The sequence below is a fragment of the Anopheles ziemanni genome, chromosome 2 (genome assembly GCF_943734765.1).
Source record: "Anopheles ziemanni chromosome 2, idAnoZiCoDA_A2_x.2, whole genome shotgun sequence".
Taxonomy (NCBI): domain Eukaryota; kingdom Metazoa; phylum Arthropoda; class Insecta; order Diptera; family Culicidae; genus Anopheles; species Anopheles ziemanni.
The window spans coordinates 91,335,928-91,362,261 of NC_080705.1; the positions used below are offsets into that span (position 1 = coordinate 91,335,928).

Below are 26,334 nucleotides of genomic sequence, written 5' to 3' on the forward strand. Positions count from 1 at the left end.
AGTATAAACGTATATCGCACGAAAGAGACTCCAAGGTAGTTCAACATACCAGGTGAGTTCATCTCACATGAATCGCTTTAATTTCATTAGAAAATGTCATGTTGACTGCATGTAATGTTTTTACTTATTTTTGTGAGCAGTTTCGTTCCAATGAAATCGAAGAGCTTTATTCATTATAAACCCACCTGTTATGTAGATCAACCTAGGGCTGTCATTCGTACGATATACGTCTACACTCGCTAGTTGCGTACTTTGCTCAAGCTGCTGTACCAGGAGGATTATAATACCAACTGCTGCGATTCTGATTTGAACTGACACAGTTATAGTAAACATGATAGCGTTATAATGTCAACTGATGCAGTTGGAATAAATGCTGCTCCTGTGATGATATCATCTGAAAATCTCTGTAAAATCTTAATGAAATTTTTTATAAAGATAGTGGGGAAAATACATTCGTGAAAATAATTGACCGCTCATTTGGAAGAAAACCCATAATTATGTTTATTCCAAAACCCAAACCAACCCGCTTAGACGCAGAGTAAGCCTGACCAATATTTGGATACGAAGTAATTTAAGTCAATTGACGGACACGACCAACTTTCTGAATACATCGGCGAGTGTAACATCGTTGGGAATATTTACAATCATATTACTTTGCCGGCATCAACTTTTTTTCCTCAACTCTTTCACTTCTTTCCCTACCGCCCCATCAAGGTGGTGGATGGTACTGGACTCGATACGACCACTCACTCGCTGCCGAAGTAGCTGCCATTTCGTGTATTTGCATAAAGTGTAATCCATCCCCTACGAAACACACACACACACACACTATCGCCAGCCCGTCTGGAAATGGAGCTATTATCCCTCACCATAAAAAGGTGGTGCTTTTCTGCGATGCAAATGCTCTGGTTCCTTTTTTTCGTGTTGTGTCTTTTGCTAGGAAAGTTTTTTGAACCCTTCCACCACACCCTGTTGTACAGCCAACAGCTAGTTCTGGCCATACCACATCCCCCTACGCGTGTGTGCGGTGAACGAACTAAACCACGAAAGTTGAACGAATTTTGGACTTTTCTGTATAAGCCAAGCTACCAAGTGTAGGCAGGGGAAACTTTATCGTCGGTAAGGGTGGGGGTACTTTTTTTTCAAACCGGGTTTTCCACTGGTGGCCATGCTCCTGTCAGAACCTTAAACGGCATCTATATTACACGTGGCGCTGTATTGATTTTCCCCCGTGGTTTCGCATCGCATCGTTCGCTTGTGAATGGTGGTGATGTTTGTTGAAATTTGATCGTAATCGAAATGGATATCGAGTGTAGGGGACGTTCGGTCCGGTGAAAGTCCTACTTCGTCCTCTTGACGATTTCCTGGGCACAATCGAAAGCCGGCCCACGGACCATACGCCAAACGAACCCACCACCACCAAACCGCAATACAATACACTGTTCGCAAAGGGGAAAGTAAAATATTGGTTTTTGTCATTCTTATTCCACGACGCATACGTGTACGGATATGTATTGTGCAATTGGTATATCGTTTGTACGCTTGAAAATTAATTTGGAACAAATTGAAATCGAACGATTTCGGGCTTGGTAAAACCTGATGTATCGGTATTCACTTGAAAAAGGAACTACCTCTCGAGTTTGTATTGGTTGTTTTTTCCCTATTTATTTTGTAACTGCTACGGAACGCCTCAATTTTCGGGCAAAAACCTACGAGGAACGAATTTGATCGATCACGTCGCGTCATTGTCTGGTTTTGCATGAAAGTGTATACCTTCACTAAACTGAATGACGGTGTACATTTCTTTCGTAATACGGCTGGGGTCACATCTTAGTCTTCAGTTGCAAAATTTCACCAACTCCCCCGGAACATTGGCAACCTTCAGACCGATTAGGCCCGGCGCACGGTTGGAGGATTCACTCGATCAAGAAATCAATCAATCATTCCACGAACAAGAAGCCGGTTCAGTGATCACCGCTGGGGAGGAAAGCCGGTTGAGATCCGGGTGGACGTGTGCGTGTTGATTACTGTCGTCTGCAATGTTGAGCTATTATCCTCGATGGAAAATCAATCTTTGTAAAACGGTACCCTATTTATCGCAGGGACGTACGGTTGAGTAAATAATGTTGATTAAATTTGTCTCCTAATAAGGTATAGACGTTTGGCAGTTCACTCGACTAGGTTCACTTGGAATAGTTCTTGGAAGTTCATTTCCATTAAAAAGTTTAATATTTTGTTTGTGAATACAAGGAAATCACCATGGTTTGCGCTTAGCTGCACAGTTTACTGGAATGGGTTTTCGTAAACTCAGTCAGTTGGTTCTTAAGGAAGTAGCATGATGATAATGCTGGTTCCACCCTGAGTAACCGTTCCTTTACGATCCAAAAGCTGCCCCGAAGAGATGAAGAGTTTGTCTTCGAAATGAGGGACCTTTTATCTACGCCTACCAATTTCCACCACGGCACGGAACGTGCGAAAAACGCGGTCAGGTATCCTGAGACGACCGAAGCTGGCTGTGTCTTGTGACCTTCAGTGGACTGGTCTGCCGTCTTACACGTGTCCGTCCGTCGGTGAAGTATGCCGCAAACGAGCAGGCCCGCTATGACTTCGACCCAAAAAGTAATGGCCGGCGCAAAAACAAAAAAAAAAGGTTCAGACTTTCTCTTTCGAAAACCGACATTTTCAGGCACTCCTTGTGGCGCCCTTGGGAAGGACTGACATTTCACTTGGCTTACCTTCGAGATGAACTTAACGGTTCTAACTTTCCACGGTTTGTGTGTGTACCACATGTGCGTCAGAGACGCCCGCACCGGTCCCCCCCGCCCGCTCCGGAGTTCCGATGGGCGATAAAAATTAATTTTCTTCTCCCAACCAAACGTCACCGACTTTTTGACATGCTCATATTCGCTCCCGGGAGGGTGATTCATTCGAGCAACTTGTTTCCAAAAGCTAGCCGGTTTGCAACTGCTTCCGAACATAAGCTGTTTTCATCCACCAGTTGCACCCACGCGAACGTAGGATGGATTCCCGGTGGAAAATCGACCAAGCTTTCCACTGCATTACCTCGCACCTAACCAAAGAAGGGTTTATCTCACGTCTTATTACCAACGCTCTCAAAAGAGGGAACCTTATTGTTTGGTTTGGTTTTTATTTCTTTATATCGTATACCGGGGAAAATTACATTGTATATTCTACATCCTCCCAGGAGTCTCTCGTCCGGTCTTGACGTCATTTCGTGCTACGGACTATGACGTCAGAAGAAACGACAAAGTACGTACTTTCTGTATTGTATTCTTTTTGGTCCGCCTCAATTCGAGTAAGACAGACTCGACTGTTCGGTGGATGAAGAACTCGCGAGAAAAGCTCCCGTTGTTTTGCGTAGATAATCGTGTCTTGTTATATAAATTGCTGACCGTTAATGGGTGCCCTTCAGTTCTGGTTGCTTATTGTTGGCACAAATCAGCTGATGCTGTATATGAAAGGAGCAAACTTTTTTTTGTCATCTTATTATTAGTATCCTTCGAAGAAGAAAACCTTAGTCCAAAGTGGAATTCATGCACTGAAAGCTAACAACTTACCACTTTCTACTGCCGTCGAACACTCCACCGGGGTCCGAGTAGGCTAAGGTAAAGATGCTAAATGAAGATGGTCGCTCGTTGGGCGTTTTCTACTTTACTCGATGCTTACTCCCCCTACCTCTCCATTCCCTGAAGATCACCCCCAAGCCCGGCGAAAACCATCGTGCATTGGGCAGAAAGATCATAGCCATCGTTATTTTTTCGTTTTTTTTTTTCCTAGAAAGCTCTCCACAGCGGACGTCCCGCAGCAAAATCCTAAAGCCCACTTTGATTGCGAAACATCTTTTTCATGCTTTACTCGAGTGGTAAAGTACACGCAAACCGCCCTCTTTTTTCTTATATTTTCTTTTTTACTCCGCTCGAGATGCAGCCGAAGGAGACGATGTTTTTGCCGTTGATCCTTGTGAGAGTTTTCCCCGGCGCTGACCAAATTCAACCCTACGGCAATTCTAATCAGTTCCTTTTGCGAGCCCGGATAAGGGTGTGTGTATGTAAAGGAGCTGAGAAAAGCATCATCGTATTCCTTTTTGCCAACATCTTTCCAGTGCAAGTTTGCTTGCATTGGGATGAACCGAGAGGGTTCTCGATGGGAAATAATAAAAAAAACAGTTCTTCGACTAGTCAAAAGCTGCGCAGACAAAAATTATCATACCCTCCATCCAGTGCCAGTGCTCCAAGCAAACATATCGTGCCAGAGTGGACCATATGCCGGCAGCTAGTTTGTTACTGGCATTTTCTCTGTTGCTCTCGCCATCGCATGTGGCTCGTATACACATTTGATTTGCATTGAAAATTCAACCGTATACCCCGACCGTAACCTTTACATCCTTCCGATTGGCATCCGGCGCGTGTTGCTTTTTCACATGGATATGGGGATACTTATTCAAATCCCCTCTTCGTCTCGAGAAGGGTTCGCTGACCGAGTGCGGAGGTTTTCTGTAGTAATGCAAACCAAACAAACCCCCCCAGCTCCTCATACAACGTCAGAAACCCCACTCTTGTTGGGGAAAACAAATAACGTAAAAATAAATTTAAAACCACAGTGCCAAAAAGCCAATGTCGTCTCCCAAATGGCGACACTGCAAGTGGAATCTCATCGAATAACCGTTTGCGAACCGTACGCAAACCCCGATCTTTTGTTTTTCCAACCGCCGAACGCCGACACCCTTTACCAGAAGGACACTTTCTTGCTGTTCCCTCGAAATCGTGCCCGCCACGGGTAAATAGCGGTACAACCCTATCCGAAACGATGATGATACTTGAGCAATAAATGGATATTTATGTTCGACGACGCACGATGACAATAACGACGTGATGTGACTTTCCATCGCTGTCCATCGGTTTGCGACCGAAGGGGTTGGACGGAAAAGTGTTCGGGGGATGTTGGTGGGAAAATGATTAAATTTATTCAGTAACCATGCCGAAAGCAAGCCTCAAAGTCAACAATGAACGCGCGGTCTCGCGAGGATGGGAATCAGAAAAGTGTGGTAGGAAAAATGCAAAAAACATGAACCCTCTGTCTTTTTTTTTTGAGGAGCATATGACATTGGTGAATGTCGATGCAAATGGATGAATGAATATTTTCTCCCCATCGTTGGCCACGTTGGAAGTTGCGCCAAAGAACACGCGGAAGAAAATATGTTTCATTCACCGACCGAAACATGCCATGAAAATTGACTGGCCATCATCAGTTTGCGTCGGCCAGAATCTTATGGCCGGAACTGGTATTAAAAGGGGAAAAAAATTGATAAAACAATACCAGCTACCAGCAAAGTAGCAAGAGACACACGAGAACTCACCGTGTTGGGGCCATCGTTTGACATAAACGGTTCTTCGGGCTTGACACGAACGACACGAACATATCGGGAATTAGCATCGATATTTGTTTTCCAGTTCGAGACGCGCGAGATAGAAAAAGAAACATCGGGAAAATGACAAAACGTGATTGGCAAACGTTTCCCCCCAGCTAACGATACTTAGGTGCAGCCGGTTGTCGAAAGAAAAATATCCCAATATCCCATCGAATATCGATACTGGCCAATTTTCCGCTTCCATTTGTCGGTGCCTTTTCTTCCCAAGCTCCTGTAGGGTGTCATTTATGGGTTTTGCATTGCTTTTTCCCTCCCCCTTCGCGTGGCGTGCCAAATGTGTCAATAATATAGAATCGCTAAGCACACCATCGAAGGAAAGTGATACAGGAAAAATAAAGGTGATCAACCAAAGGAAGGATCCCCCGTCCGCGTCGTACCCAAGGACGCCCGAGGAAAAAGCAATTACCATGGGCAGCAAACCATTACCGGGTGAAAAATAACCAATTAGGAAAGGGACCTGCGTCGGGGCGCAGCTGTTTCCCGGTTGACAAATGTTAGTTCTAGCTTTCTCGAGGGTGTTTTTACTTTATGTGACACATTCCACCCTCTGGTTTCTTTTCTTTCGAAAACCTCTCCGGTGTCCTTATGTTTTATCCTACCATTGTATTGCAGTGATATTAAACGGTATATTTTTCGTTAATGTTGCATCGGGCGAAAGAATGTGCCTACGAGTCAGTCACTCATCACCACCAGCTTGGTGGTGTTCTTATCGGTCGTAAAATGTTTATCCCACACACCCACCGCATGTCCATCATCGACCACTCACTCTCTCTTTCTCTCGGTCGTTGCATAACGATGATGGCAAAGGAATCTAAACTTGACATTTAAGCCGCCTCGTCGCAATCGACAAAAGTTTTGAGTTGCGTCGATGAAGAGAAGTGAAGTAAACAACACACCGGGTACTTCCCGTTTTCTCTACTCAACCCATCGAAGTGTCATGCGTGTGTGTGGCGTATGCGTACCATGTCACATTTCGTATTCGTTTGAACGTACTTTATTTATTTTCTTTTGCCGAAGCAAAACTCATCTTTCGCTCACAGGGACGGACACCCGGGTTTGCGGAGACGTGGATTATTTATAAAATTTCTTTCGTCGCCACGCCCCGGGGGTGTCCTTCATATATTCATAGAGATTCATCGCTGTCGCCATCGTCGTCGTCGTCGTCGTCGTCGTCGTTTGGCATGTGGCATGGGGCTCGCATTAACCAGGAATTCAATGTCATTGTCTCGCCAGCCGGAGCGACATGTTTAGTTCCAAGGGAAAACGGAACGGATTGCCATTGCCGTACGATGCTCGCGGTGAGCGGTGGTCAAGATCAACGGCGATTTGGCCGACACCGCGTAGAGGAGTTTCCCTTCCCCACCCCCAATTTTCCCTCGCGCCCTGTTGGTTGAAATCGTTTGTTTATTTTCGGTAGTAAAGAGGGAAAAACGGACGATTGTCTGGCGCCCGTTTGCTGCCCGGATTCGCGCGCATTGACGACGGCTTTTGTCGCTTTTCCGACGGTTCTTCTTTTCCCTTGTGGCTTCCTTGGCCAATGACAGGTGTGGTTAGTGTGTGTGTACTTTTTTTTCCTTCTATTTCCTCCCCGAAAGCGACGGTCTGATCTGAATCACTGCCCCTGTCACATTCTGACATTTCTCCATCGTTCGGAAAATTGTTGCAGCACTTTCCATCAACGACGCAGCTGGATACTAAAGTGTGCGCCATTCATTCTGTTTGGGTGTCGCCTGGTGATTCACATGCCTATTTCATATCCTGCCGGTGTGATGGACGTTGCATCTCTCAAGTTTGTGTTCGAGCACTTTCTCGAACCGGGTGAATACTTGGAATGGCAGCCCAGTCATCTTCCTTACATGGGCACCTTTTAGAATAGAACGTTCCATTGTGGTGTTTTAAAGTGAACTTTAACGATGTATACATGTCCCTTTTTGCGATGTGGGGTCGCAAAATATTTTCCCTCTCCGACGACGACGAGCAAGAAAGACTGGGCGCGGGTGGGTTGGGTGTTGTTTTATAAGATGTGCAGAGAATTGTATTTATAGCGCAGAAAATAAGATACGATATTTTGCGCCTTTGTTTCGATCAACCACGTTTTGGGGCGGGATTCGGTAGACCGTGCGATACTTTTACAATATGCATTCCAAGAAACCTTATATGCGAAATGTCACGTTTGAATGACTGCATAAAACAATTATTTATGTTTCAGTGCGATAATTCCATGCTCAAGTAATGATTGCTGTTGTTTTGATCGCTTCGTTTTGCGAACAACTTCTATTACTTGTTGTTGTATTGTTTTCCACAATGTTCCACCATGTTTCATTCCTTCATGCCAAAGTAAATCCAAGTCTCAAAAAATATTACACCCCAAACGTGATTGGTGCGATTTTTCCCCATTCTCGAGGATGCTGCTCCAGCTGTAAAGAGCAAACTCGTTGTTCCATCATTAATAAGATCATTATGTTTTCCCGCTCTTCACCAAGGCCCACCCGTGGGCTCACCTTGACGAGGAAAGTTCGAAACACGAGATATACGAGCATGACCTCCGCGCATAGCCCGGAGGAAAAGCCGCTGCCACCCACCGACCCCACAGGACCCTCCCCTGCTCATTGTTTGATGGTGTACTGGGAATGAATTATGGCTTTCGGTAGGAGAAAGAATTTTTGCGGCCCCCCATTCGAGCTGCCCCATTGGCTCAAGGATGCGAAACAATACATCGTTGTTGCATAACGGTGGGCGCGTCCTGTAACAACAACAGCAGCAAAACCGGTGCCCCAAAAGCGTGGAAAGATGAATGACGTGTTATAAATTTTTGTCCCCGAATTTTGCTTCAACTCCATCGTTTCTCAACTTTGGTGTGCAAATTTTCGGCTAGTTATATTTGTACCCCTTAGAATCTGCGGGTGGAATGTATGTATCATGCCGAGTAGAGGTAGGCTTACCGCACGACACTTTATCGTGGTCTGCAAAATGCGTGTGCCTTCAACAATGTTCCCAAACCAGTGTGGCATTCCGGCCGGTCACAATATGGCAGCGGCAACATGATTCATCGAAATAAAATTGAGCACCGGCAAAAAAACATCCGACATCCTTTCGATAAATTATCCCTTGCCACTAACGTTCGTGGCCACTTCATCATCGTTCGTTCACGATAAATTTACTTTTATTGGCCGTAGAAAGGAAGGCAGGTCGACGGGAAAAACGCGCAAGGATCATGAGCGCAGGCTAGGCCACTCGTACCATTTTAAATTAATGAGCGTGCCGCATTTTAAACTGAAGGAGGCGCTAAGCGGGGCGAAACATTGCGTTCGAGCTAACAGTGTGTTAATTGAATTTAATCATGACGCTGGCGTACAACCGACAGCACGCAAAACGTCTGAAAGGTGAGTTTACAATCTCAGCAAAGGGCAAGGGCCTTCGTTCGACGTCCTGCAAAACGGGAAACGGAAACAAACCGAACCATTTCGTCGCTACCTTGTTGGGCCAATATTTATTGCGTCAATTTGCGGGTGAAAATAAATCTTAATTTGCCGAAATAACTCCAATTGTACTTAATCAACTGGAGGGAAATTGCTAGGAAATCAGGGTATTTACTGAACGAAACAGTGGATGAAGGATTCCTTAATTGTTCAACGAATGAGCTGTAATCAGTTATCCTTTCCCGGGAACATGCAACCCTCTTTCGTTGTAATGCTTGTGTTCGTTTAATACATTAAATATGAACAAAGTTGTCTTTTTTGTACACGAAATTCACGACAGAACATCCTTTTTGTACTTTGGCATGCGAGCACACAAAAGTGACAGCATCGAACGACAAAGAAGAACCGTCGCCGTTATCGACGTGTAGGTCTTTTTTTTTGCTTACCTTGCAGCAAACTTTCCATCTTATTTCTCTAACTTTTGCACAGCACTTTTAAAACACTGAATCGAGATAATTTTAGTGACACTTTCGCTCACATTGCTGTCCACCAACAAAGACCACAGAATGTGCAACTATTGGTCGAAAACTTTTGCTTCCCGACGAGAGCGTTTGCAAGCGTTCGTTCGGCCGCGTCTCGGTAAGGCAAAAGTTGATTTGTTCTTTTATCAACTTTTATTTGACGTCGGAAACCCTATCCCCTGGTACAGCGACAAGTGAAAATAGTGGAAAAGTTGCCGCACTCAAGAGAAAGAGAGAAAGAAACCCACAGTCGTTCCTTGAAATGAAAGAAAAAGCATTCTTACACTACGTGAGAAAATGAAAACTGTATTACCTGCTGGTCTTTCTCCCCACCAAACAAATGAAACGGAAGGTGAGGGGTAGGGCATACCTTAACGAGCCTCTTCGTTGATGGTGGAAAGGAGGAACCCATGCTTAAGGTCCGCTAGCGAGACAAGATTGAGCCATTACGGCGACACGCGTAATGTCGTGCTTCGTGCAGCGGCGGAAATTGTTGGCGTTGTCGCATCTAAATGGCTCTCAAGTGTACTTTAAAAAAAGGAAAACTCCTATCCACAAGGTTCGGTGTATGAGGCTAAAGCTTTTCCACATCGATTAAGGCGACCGATCGATCGGGAGGCGCATTTTCCGCTGCTATGAAAAATCCTCGTTACCATCTTTTTTTTTCTTCGGTTATCCTTGTGTATCGGCTTGGTTTACGAATATATTGTGTGGTTCACAGCATGAACCTGTGTCTTAATAGTCTTGTTTAAGTTTCATACTTGTATCTTGTCGCTAAAAGAAAAACTTTTGCAGTGTAATTTTCTAGTGCCGATGTTTTCAGATCAAAATCTGAAAAAGAAATATCTCCCACAAGGGGTTTTAACGCAATTTACGATATTTATTTAGAGATATATAGAAGCTCTCAAGAGTTAGGGACAAACTTCGCCAAGCAGTTCACAACCTCCCTCTAAACCTCCTGGCTCCACGAGCTGCCCTAGCACCGAGCTGTACCGATCCACTTCCACTAGCGCTTCCAACAGCGCTTCCAACAGCCCCACTTAAGCTGTTGGCTATATTACCCGCTCCGGTCAGGATCGTGCCCGCGGCATTGCCCAGGAATGTGGCCGCTCCGTTCACCACCGTGCCGGCCGCCTGCACGACACTTTCCGCCGTGTTGAAGGTCGCATTAGCCAGCCCGCCCAACACTCCATCGGCGGCGTTGATAACGTCCGCCACGATGGTTCCATTCGGTCTGTTCAGCGATCCACCAACGCTGCCGTTCAGTCCGACGCCGGCGACGTTGAACCCGCCGGAAAGGGAACCTCCCAAAAGGGGAGCCTTTGTGGTGGTGGTGGTGGTCGTTGTAGACGAACTGGACGTGCCGGAACTGGTTGTTGTTGTCGGGTTCGCTGTTGTGGTGGAGGTCGTCGAAGTGGTTGTTGTGGTAGAGGGAGCACCAGTGGTTGTGGAGGTACTTGTACTGGATGTGGTGCTCGTGGTTGGGACGGTGGTAGTGGATGTAGTTGTCGTCACCGGAGCAGAAGTACTCGTCGTACTAGCAGTAGTACTAACTGACGTTGTCGTCGATGGTGGAGATGTCGTTCCGGTGGTGAGCAGAGACGTTATTAGCGAAAGCAATCCCGGCGAACCACTGGACACGACGACAGAATATCCGGAACCGGTAGTTAACGTCCACAGGCCGGAGCTGGGATTAACACTAATCGTCACCGATTGCGTCGCAGCGAAAACACCGAATTCACCGGCCAACAACACCACGGCAAGTCCACAGTATACGCCATAAGGCTTTCTTAATGTCGCAAACATTGTGACTGGTTTGAGGCACACGATCGGGTTCGTTCCGGAGCTGGCAGGAGACACTCTGGCACTACTTGCGCAGCGGCTGATCGGTGAACAGTTTTATACCCTCGACTTGGGATCAATTCTGACTCCCTCCCCGATGTATGGGAAGACTTCGGATAGAAACTCCCGGCATAGACAGGTTTTTCTTCTCCTCCAAAAATGTTTGGCAATACCCAATGACCTACTCTCCTTCTTTGAGAGGCTCTTTCACCGCCGGATCCCGAAGCCGGTTCATCAAAGCGGACAGGTAAATAGACGTACGAAAATAGATCAATGCCACCCCGTTTTGATGCACGATGATATAGAGGTCATGAGCTTCCTCCGGTGATGAAAGTGCTATCGAGCCATCGTTCAATCCTCAGACTAGGAGATATCAGGAAACATGGAAAGGAAATGTACTGCCAGTCACACGACTGAAGCCTACATGAAGTCACCACGAACATCACAAAGAGGTTCCTTGTCGAAAGCAAAAAGAATAGAACGTCTGTTCGCTTCCATTTCGTTCCATACACCTAATTTTCTAATCCGTTCAAATGCGAACTGATGTGTAACTCACGTACCTCGGCTAGACTTTTGAACAAAAAAAAATGACTACAGGCCAACCTTCAAATTGATTGGATGAGAAATGTTCCATCTGTTTGGCTACCAAACTGCTACAACGCGCGCTGACGGCGACGTCATCGGGTGGGATTCCGTTTTCGGGTTTCCTGTTTCACCATACTTCGTTTTAGGGCCGTGTACGTTTGACCTACTTCCTCTACTCCCCCCTCCGGACACAAAGTAGAAAAGTTGTCCCGTTCCCAGACCGCCAAATACAAACAACGTCGAGAGCCGCTCGACAGGACAGGCAAAACACGGGACGCATTCATAGTTGTTCTAGCGACAAAGTGTGCTTTTTGTGTAAGGCCGAATTTTTGCCGCCAACGCCATTCAACTGTCAAATGCAGGGGTCGGCAATGTGTCAAATGATTGTATCCGGCCCGTAAGAATATTTTAGTGCTTCATACAAAAAAACCCATCCCAATTTTTATCGGATTTGTTTGTAGTAAGGTTGATGTAAAGTTTGTTTTCTTCCCAAAAATGAAGATGAAAATTATTTAACGAGGTGTTCCTGTTACATGTTTATCGATAAAATTTTAAATACTTTACCCTTTACCAGTTTTTAAGTTTGCTATTTAAAAAGTTCCACTCTCCATTACAAAGGGTATTACTTTTAAAACATTAAAGCATCGTTTAAACTATCCGGTTTCTCTTTAATCATCTGGTCCTTTTTGGAAAACGTGTGCCGATCCCTGGTCTAATGGGTGGAAAGTTTGTTGGGTGAAGAGCGAACTGTGCTTCCGTTTGGGGAAGCAAAATCCTGCAAATATTTACCTTTCAAATGGCATACTTTATCGGTTTTTCGAAAATAAAAAAGCCTCTTCAAATAGTGAATTATTGTACAAAACCTGGGTGAATAGAAAAATGAGCAACGACAAATACATTCTACCACCTCGCTTTAATGATACACACACAGTCACACTATTGATAAATAATTAGAAGGATTTGTTTTGAGCATTCCATTCCTTCGCCGCAAGGCAGCAGCGTTACGTTACCTGAACCACTCCTGCCGGAGCTTGATGTTGGCACATCGCCTGTACCAATATTTATCCTTCCCATCAGTGGATAGGCCCTCGGCAGGCGTGAAAAACCTCCCAATCACCCCTCACAAGTCCCCATGCCTTGTTGGCCCCCTTGTTGTGTGTGTGTGGAGGACACTTTATTCCATCCCCGCCATGTTGTTTTGTGGCCGTTATTTAATTTACGTGAGCATATTGCCGCCCTCGAGCGCTACACGAGCCGTTTCCGGTTTTATAGCGCACCCAGTCACCGGTGCCCAGACTCCCCCCACCTCCCCCCCGGGGCCGGTGTCGTTTATTTTCGCCCGTTTAGCCGTCTTTTTTGGTCGGAAAATGGCAGTAGGAGCCAGTATCGTTCGATGGGGCCGTTCCGAATTTTCCGACCACGGAGAGTGCCACCTGGGTCCAGGGAGTGATCATTGGTGAGCCTCGCTGGAGAGGATTGTGGCTGGTGGAAACGCGTTGGCGGACGCGACGATCGTTTTGAAAAGAAAACTCCCACCGTCTGCATCCGCCGGCTCTCTCTGTCATCCTAAATCAGCTAACTCCATTATGTGGCGACTCCTCCGCACCTCCGCACCGTAAAAGAAAGCTGTTTTGTGTCGGGACGGGATCGAAGGATGATCCTTTTCTTCGAATGGCAACTTTCAACAAACAGCCGCCATCGAGGGAGGGTGGGATTTTTCCATCGAACGCCGAATCGATGGTGTGGCAAATAAAATCCCCTCCGGCGTAGTTTCATCGCATCGCAAGTGCTGTGTAGGACGAAGGGTCGCCTCGGACCCACACACACACACATTGTATCAATCTTTGCCCAAAGAACAGCACCCCGAGTTTAGAAACCGTTGAATCGTACCATCAGCACGAATTCGCGTGAAAAGAACCCGAAAGCCCGCTGGCGATTTGAAGACGAAGCGCTTTGGTGGTAAAGGGCACAAGGTTGGTTGGGAGAAAGAGGAGTCACCTCGCTATAAAACCACCCACTCTCTTATCGCCCCCCACACCCGGAGGAAAGGTGTTGTCTCCATCATGGTGATTTTACTTTCCCAGTGCCGTTCGTTCCGCAACGATGCCGGAATGTGCCATCCGACGTCAATGGTAGCCCGAGCCTTGGAACGCAAACTTGCCATACCGCAAGCAGTTTTGCAGCGTTAAGAATGCTGTAATTTTTTAGAGCACCCTTTGCAAGCAGCCCGAAACAATTTTTTTCTTCCCAGCCTCAAACTTTCCTCCGCGTCCATTACGTAACATTTACGATACGGGCCCCAGCTCCCCGGTTGAACAAGAAAGTACACGAAACCTAACGAACGTCGGTTCCATGTTTCCCACGGAAAGCGTCAGAAAATTCCGAATAGTGTCGTCCACAACTTTTATCTGATTGTGGGTGAAGTTTACAATTATTTTTGTTGAAAAGTACAACTTCCCTTTTTTTTAATGGCGACATACACTTTTACGTGGATAAGTTGCGTACACTTTTCGCAAAACCTTGGTGCAACTTCCAGCTACCCAATTAATTAATCTTCGCCGACCCCGGCACACACACAGGAAACTTTTCTCGTCAGCTTAGGGGCAAGGATTAGTTGGGCGCCTATCTTGTGTCGGAATATTTATCGCAAGGGCGTCTCTGCAACACAGGGAAAGCTTCTCTCGACCGTAAATTCATTAATACTCCGAATTGGAGGTATATCTTCGATGGAAGTATTAACCTTCGGGAGGACAAGGAGACTTAAGACCTGGGGCGAAAGAAGAAAGCGCATAAATGAGTGAGGAGGTTTATGGGGGAACTCTGCCGTCGCCGTGTCCTTGAGCCTTGGCACCAGGCCCCCGTTCTGCTTAGTACCTTAAATTAATTAGTTGCTTACTATGGCGGGACCAATATCATCCATCTTGATTCAAACGACGAGTACAAATTAGACTGTCGGAGTTCAATGTGTGGTCGCAGGTGTTAAGAAGGGATCACGAGAAAGCAAAATCAAATATTTTGCCATATACATAAACTAAACTTACTTATTTTTACTTTGTTCAAGTAAAGTTTAGGATCAATTTCAGTGAACACAATTTAAAATCCTTTATTGAAACTATTTTGATACACACATGATTACAATGGAAGGCAATTTCTTACTTTAATTTTTCCTTTCAGATGCTCTCAGAGTTATCTATGTAGTGGAACCCATTTGTGGTGTAATATTATCCGCACCGAGAGCTCAAGTACTCCAGACGACCTTCGGCTCCTTTTCACTCCCTTTTTGCCCTCATCCTTCAGTCCCATTTTCATTCTCAAATATATCCTCGAGAATCTCCTTCGTGGAAAAGCTCATCCTGCATCGCGCTTGCTTCCGGAAGCTAGCGACACTGTTGGTTCCCGTAATGTCGATGTAAATTCTCACCGATCGAATGAATGGCTTGCCGATAACCATCCGTACATCGGCAAGGGGGAAGTGCCGGGAAAATGTGTTACCCGAACAGTGCCACACTCCGCTCACTGTAACAAAGTATGGGCTGCGGAAATAAATGAATCGCAATTGTAATCGAACGCTGCTCCACCCAGGAAACTAGGAGTGGCATGGGAAGTAAGGAGGATGTAAAAGCGAGTTTAAGACCGGATAGGAACACTATGCATTTTATTTTGCGCATCCGATTTCAAACAAACAAAAAAAACTTCGGGGGGATTTTGAATTCCGTTGTTTGCTGCCAAACGACCGGGAACGGGAAATTTCTATTGATTCTTTTTCCTCATGCTGAGCTCGGTTCAAAAGCTGGCCCAGTTCGGGCATTCCTTGGCAGGCGGCCAAAAAGAAATCAGTGCAAGGCCAACCGACCGGGCCAGCAGATTTGTTTTAGTAGTTTTTCTTTTATTTCTGATTTCCCAGAAATTTTGCTCGCAAAGATTTTTTCTCTGTTAGAAGGTTCAACTTTTCACCGCCAGTGAACACAATTTGCAAACACTCATAAATTAACACCATTTCGCGAATGAAAAAAAAAGTAGTATGAGAGGGAAGGGAAGGGGGCATGAGAAAAACAAAACTGAACACGTGCGGTCGGTTTCGTTGAGGATTTTATTTTCACGCCAAATGGCGCGCTGGCTCTTGGAAAGCGAAAGAGGCAATCGCGAGACATAACACAACGCCTCCACTGACCCGAACCTGCGCTCCCTCGCCTTTTATGAGTTAGTGAACGGGGTTTTTGGGCAGTATCCAAATTTTTCCACTGCACTCGACTGATTTCGTAGTGTTGAGGAAAAAACCGACAGCAAATAAAAAAACCCAGCACCACATTTTTCCAGCCCCCTGGTGTGAATCACGGCTCTGTACGATGAAACATCTTTTGCAACTGGCAAGATATGAGACGCATCTTTCGCTGTGTTGTGACAAAGAAAACGGGTGGAAACAAAATCGGACCTAAGATGGCCGGCCTTGGTTGGAAAATCTATAACGGTGATTTTACTCTCTATCTTCTCTTCATCTCTCTCACTCTCTTCCTTTTTGTGTGAATCGCTTGTAGATGTCGTAAAGCAGCCCAAAAGCGGTGCTCAATTTATGTGAATGGAATATTTGGCTGCGTTAGAGGAAGAAGGGAGGCAGTTACGACCGTGAATCATTTTAATCCGAACCCCAAATCTTGCTTTCCATGCTCTTGAAGAGCGCTGAAAGAAGGAAATTGACCTTCCATCGATGGTCGGGAGAAATCGGATAATGCTTTTATATATATTTATTATAACTCTTAGCAGCAGAATAACGGGGAGAGTGGGTTCGGTTAATCCAACTGGTCACGTGGTTGGACGGTAGTCGGTTGTGATTAGGTTAGGAAATTACGGGCCATTTCGGTCGGTGATATAAACCAGATAAAACGCAACATTCCAATCGCCGCCGCCTCGTCAAGTCGTTTCGGCGGGGGGGTGGGTGTTTAATCGGTCGAAAATGGCCTCCGCTATGATGCCGAGCCGAGCCGAGCTTATGACCAACCGTGGTCTATGGTTGTTTGATTGCATAAAGAAAGAGGGATTAGGGTAGGCGAAAATGATCGGCGGTTCTTTTTGTGCCTTTTTATGCTGGCTCATAAAAGGGCCGAGACGACCTCCAACTGATAAGAACGCACTCAAACGACCACAAATAATGGTTACTACATTTTTGTTGTTTTCACACAGTAGTCAGTCGATTTGGTATGAACAAGTGCCGTTCGCGTGAACCACTTGTAGTGTTTAGTATTGCCACCTTATGTTTAACAGAAAGAAACATAAAATAGGAAAACACACACACGGAAACTGGGTTGTACCTTTAATTCTGGTGTCAATTGTTCTATAAATCCAGTAACATCTATTATGCCTGGCAATGGCGTTAAGAAACCAAGCAAAAGAAGAAGACCAGGCGCCTCCATCACGTACGCTAGGTTAATCTTCGCTTCGTAAAGTAAAGTGAAGAATAAAATAAATAACCTACAAACATCAATGAAACAACGGGGAAAATAGTGTAATTAAAGCATGTAAATTGTGTTTCAATTTTAACAATTAGTCTTTTACATCTGTTTTTAAAAATTGGACGAAAGTAGAAACGAAGGGTGATCAATTTTTGTTTATATTAGTACACTATAGAATTTGGATGATGGAGGAATATAGGCTTCATATAGCCTTACCTTTACGTACTTAATACCATACAACAACAATTGAATCATGAAGCTTCAAACCAGTCTTTATTAAACAAGATCGATTGTTAATTATATTTAGATTTAGATGTATTTATAAAAAAGAATACGATGTACAATTATACAAAACATAGCTTATCGCGCTTCATACTGTTCTCGGCAATGAAAATTCCAGAAAGTTTGGCTCATTTCATCGATTTGCTCATAAGGTATAAGCTTCCTTCTTCCCTTCAAATAGCAGTTTGCTCTTAGCAGATTTTTTTTTCTTACCGAAAGGAGAAATTTCTAAATGGAATCACTTTCTTCCCAAGGACTTCTCCATCCATTCACCTGATAATGTAAATCGTAACAAATTTCCGAAAACAAAAGCCCCACTTTGCGTTCTTAAGCCATCGTTTGCCGCAGCCGAAGGAGTTTTCCATTTTATTGCCGAGCGTTTATTTTCCCCCATGGGGAAATGTGTGCTAAATGCCGACAAGGAATTGGAATTGTTGGACGGAAGGATCAACTTGACGAGGAAAAAAGGGCGTAGGACAAAACCGAGAGCGCTCCTCCCTAACTCGTCGCGTGCGTTGGGCAACTTTTGCGAAAGGGTCCAACAGTTTGAGCCGCTGAATGGAAAACAATTTCATTCAACACCAATCCTACTGGTTCAATCTACAAGTTTTGCTCAACATACAGAGCCTGCGCCGAAGTGGAAGGCGGAACTTGATGATTATATTAGTGTATTGTTTTATCGATTGATCGAAAACTGAACCTTCCTTACCGGAACATTCACCCAACGGCAGGAAGGTGCATTTGTGTGAGCTTTCCTAGGTTTGTCAAAGTCCTAGAGCCCTTTCACTAAGCCCCATATTTCTTAGGGAGCCCTTTGTCGGCTTCCTAAGCCTCTCTCGCTTTTGTTCCGGCCGAGCTTTCCAGGGTCGTACGTTGTTGATTGTGATCAATTTGTAGTTCCCGCAAACCCTTTTTCCGGACCGGTTGATGTTTGTTTGATTGCACATTCAAGGGAACCCCTTACGCCCGCCCATTTATCTTTCACCGGATCGATTGACTGGATCGACTCCGGGTTTCTGCGGGGTCTCTGGCCAACCGACGGTTGCTACGATACGAATTTGAAGTTAATTTATTGGTGATGGTAGTATTTAATGGGTCTTTCCTTCCACAACCCGCTTTGTTGCCGGTTGCGCTTCAAAATCGGACATATTGCTACTCGTCCGCCTTCGCTTGAAAGGTGAACAATTTGTGATCCTTTTCGCAATTTAATGTACCCCGACGCCGTGAAAAGCTTCTCACTGTACTTCAGTTTGAATTTCATTTTCGAACTTCACCCGCCATAAATCTGTGCAAACAATCTAAGAATTATGAGTGAGATTTCAAAATGAAAATCTGTGCAATTATACGGGTTAAATTATGTTTTCTTCAGCAGATACTTGGGATTTAAAATTTGCGAAGGTGAGATTTTTTTTCAGATAGCAAAGAAGCAGTATAAAATTCTAAAACAAAAATGAAAAACTGTAAAGAATCATCATTCTTCTTCCACTCGAAACCTTCTCAAGAACTTAGTTTTCCAACATAAATATAATCGATCGCGCTGAAAGGCAGAAACCATTCTCGGTTTTGTATTACAAACCCCAGAAGGAGAGCTCGCCAAATTGCAAGCTCTTTACTTTACACTCTGCGATAAACAAACGAACAGCACTAGAAGAAGTGGTATTGAACAACGTCAGTGCAAACCAAAAGCACTGGTAAAACTGGGAGCTCCGGAATGAAGCACTTTCTTCTTTATTTGCCTTTCTAAGACCAATCCCGACAGATGGGGATGCTCTTTTATGAGCGCAAGAAACTCTACGCCAAATTTAAAAGCCACGGATTCACTTCACGAACTACCGGCGTACGGGTATATATTCAATTTCCAAATATCTCTGGCGCCAGCTGGGAAAGATTATTCCATTTGCCAGCGATTGAACAATTTATGCTTCCATTTCATTGCTGCCAGTATGCTGCCCCGAAGCAAATTTCGCAAATTCGTTCTACGAACAGAAGTAATATTAACGCCAGTGGAAAGTTGGTTTTAACCTCTTACACTTTTTTTTGGTGTCGGTTGGTGGTTGTCGTTGAATCGTTTCGCATATACTACACGGGAATCCAATGCTGGTCCAACCCCGGAGAAAGCTTCTTGAACCAACCAGTTTACAATCGGTAACAGCCGCCCTTCAAATAAGGTGGCAATGACCCAGGAAAGTTCCCATTTTCCATTTCAAAATTAATTGTTTCACTCTCATTTCACCGTTGCGCTAACCGGTTCGGTAAAACTCTTCCTCTCAACTGAGCAGCTAGAAACTGAACGAAATTGCGATTGCAAACCCTTAGCCCGGAAGTGGTCTTTAATGGCAACTGTAATTTTCTCGGTATCTTTCTCGGAAGCACCAGGCATCAGGTATTATTTTGCTAAATCTTCTTGGACGACCAGTTAACGCCTAATAGCCGGAATTGGCACCTGGCAACGAATAACATAATAACCAATTTGTCGGGGTTTGTGTGTTTTTTTCTTTGGTCACTCAACACCATCCCAAGACCGCAGTACGACGTTTGCTAATGGTGCGTCATCGTAGCGTCGAAGCATTTCGCATTACACATTTAACCAAGCCGAGACGACTCAGAGGTTGTTCGTGCTCGTGGGAAGCTGTACACACAGCTGTTTATCGTCTCTTTTATTATTTTTGGCGAGTCTTAGTAGTGGGAAGGATTTGTCACTTAGTTGATGTACCGTACATACTCTCTCAGGTGATTGACATGGGCAGAGATAAATTGAAAAATTACTTGTGTTAAATTAATTTACTTCTACTAAAGAGAAAGAAACAATTTTATGTTCAGCTAGTTGGAACAATTTTTAATTGATACTTTTCTTACTTTTTATGGAAAGCAATAAACAAAACCAATTAATAGCCAATTAAATTGGTTTAATGTTAACGAAGGCAATATTTACCCATTCAGCAACAATTCCTTAATTACGATCCTTCGCAGCAAATGATTTAGAGTGGCGCTTGGCATGACTAACTTCCATCAACTCGCACATTCACGCAAAATTTGCCTCTCCTATTGCGTGCTGTTCAAACGCCGCTTCGTGCACCTCCGGCCGTATTTAATCGACCTACATACGACGGCGTAGAGCGACGGAGTGGTCGCGTGTGACGGTAACATTCCGATTGCGATCGTTCAATTTATTTCACCCACGACTAGCGCGCGGCTTGTTGCTCGGCGCCGTTTCATCGGCACACAGGAAAACCACGCCAAAAATGGATCCTTGCGAAGTGTATCCCATGCCCGCTGTCTCAAGATCGATTCGATGTTCCTTGCGTGCGTCACTTAGAGCAGAAGCAAACGAATGCAAATGTGCCTTAGTGAGTGCGTGAGGCTGCAAAGCGCAGAAAATAACCGCTTATCGGTTTGATTGTGAAGGACGGAATAAAAATTCCTCACAACGTAGTTGTTTACCTTATCAACAGCCATTCGGTTCTTTATAATAAGTGAAACCAACACCATATTAAAATAGCGTATTAGTTTGAAATGGTTATTTGTTAAGATTTCTTAGTGATTTTCTTTCGTTTTTCTAACGTTTTTCGTTTTTTCGTCACGTTTTCGAAAATTGAACCACTTGTCCACGTGCGATAGTCATAAATCATATAACTCGAATATCTAGTTCAAGGTGATCACTTAATAGTTGCTGAGGGGGTGTGGTCTTGAAAACGGCGTATCCGTCCTTGGCCTCCGGTTCACAAATTCAATTTATCTCTTCCCTGCCGAGCCGTCGTTTGGGAAGGCGTAGTAAACGCCAGACAACAAGAGTTGCAAGGACGACCGTATTCTCCGTTGTAACTAATACAAATGTTGGTCGACGAATAGAACGATATTTTCTTTTCCCAAAGTTTTTACGTTGGTATAAGAAGAAGGAATGAGCAAAGCAAATGTTGAAAATGAGAAACAGTTTATTGTATGATGTTTGGAATAAAATCAGTCTACCCACTAGAATCAAGTCAATTTCAATGAAATTTATATCTTGACACCATATAATTAGAAAAAAATGCATATAGTTCATAGTTCTAGTAGTAAATAGTAATATCTAAACATTACCATGATCTTTCCTGATCCATCGTCAAATGTGATTTTGGTTTTTCAAGTCTCTGGGTTTATTTTTCAAAGAAACATGGGAAAAGCTTGTACTGTAGCATTCAAAATTTTAGATTTTTATGTTGCACAAACAATTATACCTAGGGTGAATCCTTAGCGTTAGAAGCGCCTCATAGCTCTAGACAGCGTAGACGTAGGTTTAGAAAGCCAAGCTGACATTAGTTCGTTCAGCCTTCTAAGGAGCACACACAGAAACATCCTTTCATCTACCGTCATATTCATCTCGTTGCCTATTTTCATCCATTCCATTGCATTTGTTCACTTGGTTACTTGGGCCTCGTGACCCGTAACGTGTAATGGTACGACTCTGCACCGTGTGTTTGTTCTACATGAGTTGTTCTTTTCTCTTCTCTTCCTCTCGGATTGTTCGACCATTGGCTTTATCTGCGCACGCCACGTGTGATGTAAATGTTGTGCATCAAAAAAAAAAAAAACACAACCTCACTGTTGCACGCATACTAACGTCGCCGAAAACTCAAACCAAATTAACAAAAATCAACCTCCGAACACTGCCTTTACACAATAACCAATCGTACCGCTTGTGGCACGCCCGCACTCTTCTGCCCACCGTTGTGTGGCACTTGCTAACATTCACCACAACCGTAACGCAACGTAACACGTTGTAACCTACTCCACCACCATGCTGCTCGTCTGCTACCCACCACACGCCTACCACGTAAACACGATGCTTTAATGCAAAACGCGTCGAATCGTCACGGCCCCAAAACATCGTGCGACTCACAGAAACGAGAAAGGATAAATACGACACCCGGCATCACGATGTTGGTGGTGGCACCACCTCGACGTCCAGCGGTCCCACGTCGCTGCCGATCCACGCCGGACATGCGACTGGAGCAGATGGTATCAACGGTGGTGGTGGTGGTAACAGTGGCCACAGTAGCAACGGGGGTGGAAGCGGCGGGTACGCAAGCGTTGGCCAGCATCAGCAACAACAAACCAAACCGGAACGTCCGAACAGTTTGGGACCGTCGAAGCTGACGCGCCGCATCGTCTGCTATCACGGGGATGGTTGTAAGTATGATCGAACATTGTGCTAGTGATAGTGCCTTAAGGGACTCTCTTGCGCGACACGATTGCCGGGATTCAAGACATTTACTCAAGCTCAAACCCGATATCGATGATAGAAAGTAAAGACACTTACTCACTTGAGATCACCTGAATCCGTATAGTTTATCAGAAACAAGTATAAACATTATTTGAGTTGGACAAAAATGACAATTTTCCCTTCGCCCTCAAACGATGTTATGCCATAGCTCCACCTTGTTTAAGCCACAGCAAACCAAGTACAACATGCAGAACGAGTTCTTGAAGGGACACGTAGGACAGCCTTGCGTCCAAAAAACTCCCTTTGTCAGAGAAAAACTGGAACACGAAAAACATACATGCACGCCACACACACACACACACATCTATGCACCCGCAAACGAACGTCATGACTAACGCTTCTGTCCTTTTTTGTCTCTTCTTCTCCCTCATCTCTGGGTTTTCCCGTGCCCTTTCTTTTTCTCTCCCCTCCCCGATCCACAGTTCAAGATAATCAAAGGAAAACACCACCGCCGGCCAATGACAGCCAACAGCACCAGCAGCAGCAGCAGCAGCAGCATCTGTCGCACCATCAGCACCAGCAGCCAACGCAATCTCTCCAGGCGCAACACCACCACCAGGCGCTCCAGCAGCAGCTCCAGCAGCACCACCAGCAGCAGCAGCAGGCTCAGCAGCAACTCCAGCAGCAGCAGCAGCAGCAATCGTTGCAGCATCAGCAACATCAGCAGCATCAGCAGCACGGGCACGGACACAGCCACGGGCACGGGCACCATGGGTTGCCGAATCACATCGTGCTGTCGGAGCTGCCGGAGCCACCGATTCCGGTGTCGGAGATTGGACCGATCCCGCCGCCACCCATGTTCTCCACCCCCAGCCCGACGCTCGTTGGCGTGCGATCGCACGGACCGGGCGGTGGCTCGGGCGGTGGAGGATCGGGCGGTAGTGGCGGTGGTGGTGGAGGGGGTGCCGGTGCCGGAGGTAGTAGCGGCGGGGCCCAACCACCGAACGTGCATTCCACTGGTAGCAATAGTAGTATTATGAGTAACATTATACCGTTAGATATGAACGATTACGACTACGATGGTAAGTACAGTGGTGTACGTAACGACGTCCCCAAACTCACCACCCTACTACTAGTTTCGAATCTAGGCTTTCTTTTTCTTTTCATTAGCAAATAGCTCTAGTAATAATCATTTGCAGACTGAAATTCATTTTCTTTTCCCCTTTTCCAAAACATATTTCTTAAACATAGTCGAAAATCACCCTCCACGCGCCTTTTTGCTCTTAGTGTTAAAAAAAAAAACTATGCTGCATCCTTTCTGTTTTCAAGCGCTCTGCACCATCAAATGGCACGTATCATAACGCTATGCGCTCCCTTATACCATGCCTTGCTCACGGATTCACGATTGACGTGGCTTTTGCAACCCGCTCCACCACCCTCCACGCACAAAACAACACTAACGCCTTGTGAGAAAGAAAAGAATACAAACTATAATGCTCTGGTGCATGCGACACCCCCACTAAAATCCCCGCTGCAGCCCGAACGGGGGAGAAGGGCACTAACGATGTAAAACCGAACGTTGGCAGCTGGCATCAACATCGCCGGCCCATGGAAAATGGCATGGAAGGAAATTGTGCAACTGCAATCAACTGCATTGTAGATTGAATTTCTTCTTCCAGCGAGCATTTCACTGTGTGTGTGTTTGTGTATGTGTTCGCTTTGGTTCTTCGCCTTTGCCGCTTCCGTTTAAACGAGCACGAGTCCAACGAGACCTGTCAGAGACAGAGCATGGCAGCGAGATTTTGAAGTCATAGAGCATTCGTGTGGAAACTGCACGCGTTCGTCGGCGCTCGAAGAAAGTAATTCCAAACCGATGTCGGTTTCAGCCTTCGGTTTAAAATGCCAAAGGGAGCTGAGCTCAAGAAAGCATTCGAAAAAAAAAAACTTGGAGCAAGAGACGCCATTTTATTTTATTGAAAACAATTTGTTTATTGATCAATGAGGCTCTTGTCCCTCTTGTAAACATCGCGAAACGTTAACATAACGCTTCGATGACACAAGTTTTAATCAAAAGTATTTCGACATGGTAACGGAGGGTCTTTCAAGTGTTTTTATTTCCCGCTAACCACCTGTTGGCGATCGGCAGAGTACGGGACAACCCGGCATGTTTTCATACACCACAACCTTGGAGTGGTATTTCACGGACAAGTTTGCTTTTTCTTGTGAATTAATTGTTACTGTAAACAAAACGAAATGCCGTCGATCGGCAGATCGTCGTTTTTCGTTTCGCTTCCGATCGACCCTCCCGTTTGCGTGGGGTGACGATGACGGACGAGCTTGCCGATTAACGACCGGGGAAAACCCAGCTTCCGAAACCAAAACAAGGAACAAACTGTATATAAATATATGCACACCAAACCGCGCGTGGTTCATCCAGTCCCGCACGCAGAAACATGCTTCCGGTGGTTTTTTGCAGGTTTATATTCTGGTCTGTTTTTGCTCGTTTTGCCTCGGGTGGTGCTTTGGAACATCCGGACTGGTGTTTCTCTTTCGTCACCCTGGTGCGCTTGTCTTGCCACGATCGCGTCCGGTCGATTCGTCAAATTCATCCATCGAACGAAAGTTATGCAACAGGATGTGTAAAACGAGCGGTGGCGCCTATTTCATAAGGCGGTTGGGATGGAATGTGGAAACCCTTGGGTGACCATGGAGACTTGACTTCGAGTCAACATTTTTCCAGGATGTTTTAAAGTTTTTTGCTTTCATAAAGTTGACCACATAAGATAATAAGTGGTGAAGAAAATTGTTCGAGTCACTTTTAAAATTTTTAAATTAAAATTTTCATCAGCAAGGGTTCTCATTAATGGTAGTTTAAACCAAGAAAAATCTCACGCAACCTTCTCCACTTCACCGGGCTAAAATTACTCTTCGACGTCAGCGAGACGGGAGAGTGTTTGAAATTCAAAAAAGTCCCTATATTTTTCCGCCCGTCAAACACTGACGCATTTGCCAACACACCAACGAGCGAAAAGTGTCGAAAGAGTTGCGAATTGAAATTTCTTCTCCTTCTCCACCCCCATCATTTTGCACTGCATTCCAATGTTCGTAGTTTATTTGGCGGTTTTTCCGAGCGCGCTGTCTCCGAAGCACGCATGCAAACGCATCCGACTGGCTGCGGGGAATATTTCATTAACCGAAAAAGTAACAGCTGTGGGGCGGCGGGCAACCTTTTTTTCCTGGCCCTGCTTTTCCTCCGTTTCCCAAAATGTTTGTGTAAAATTAATACTAACAATCCTCTTGCGCTCCATCGAGTTTCTGTGCGTCGTTGGAAGGAAATCTGCGACTAATCAGCGAACTCTCCGTTATGCTCCGTGTGTTAGTATCAACTTCCTGTGAAAAGTTGTCTGTTTACACGATTTTCTGTACCGACGGGGCGAATTTTCTCATTCACCCTTTTTCAACACGTTCTGCACTTGGTCGAAAATTGGAATGTTTTTTTTGTCGCAAGTATACTCCGAAGTATAAACTCGGCCGAATATTTTTAATGAATGAATCGGGTCGAACAAAACGGTCATAACAACGCCGCGTC

General features: G+C 45.1%; 1 protein-coding gene across 1 annotated transcript in view; it reads left to right on the forward strand.

Moving 5' to 3' along the window:
* Window positions 1-26,334, forward strand: part of LOC131294843 (AT-rich interactive domain-containing protein 1B-like) — an 84,874-nt gene that overhangs the window by 50,722 nt on the left and 7,818 nt on the right. The window contains exon 6 of the mRNA XM_058322892.1: window positions 23,228-23,827. Within this exon, the coding sequence (XP_058178875.1) occupies window positions 23,228-23,827 (600 nt within the window). The remainder of the gene's footprint in view (window positions 1-23,227; window positions 23,828-26,334) is intronic.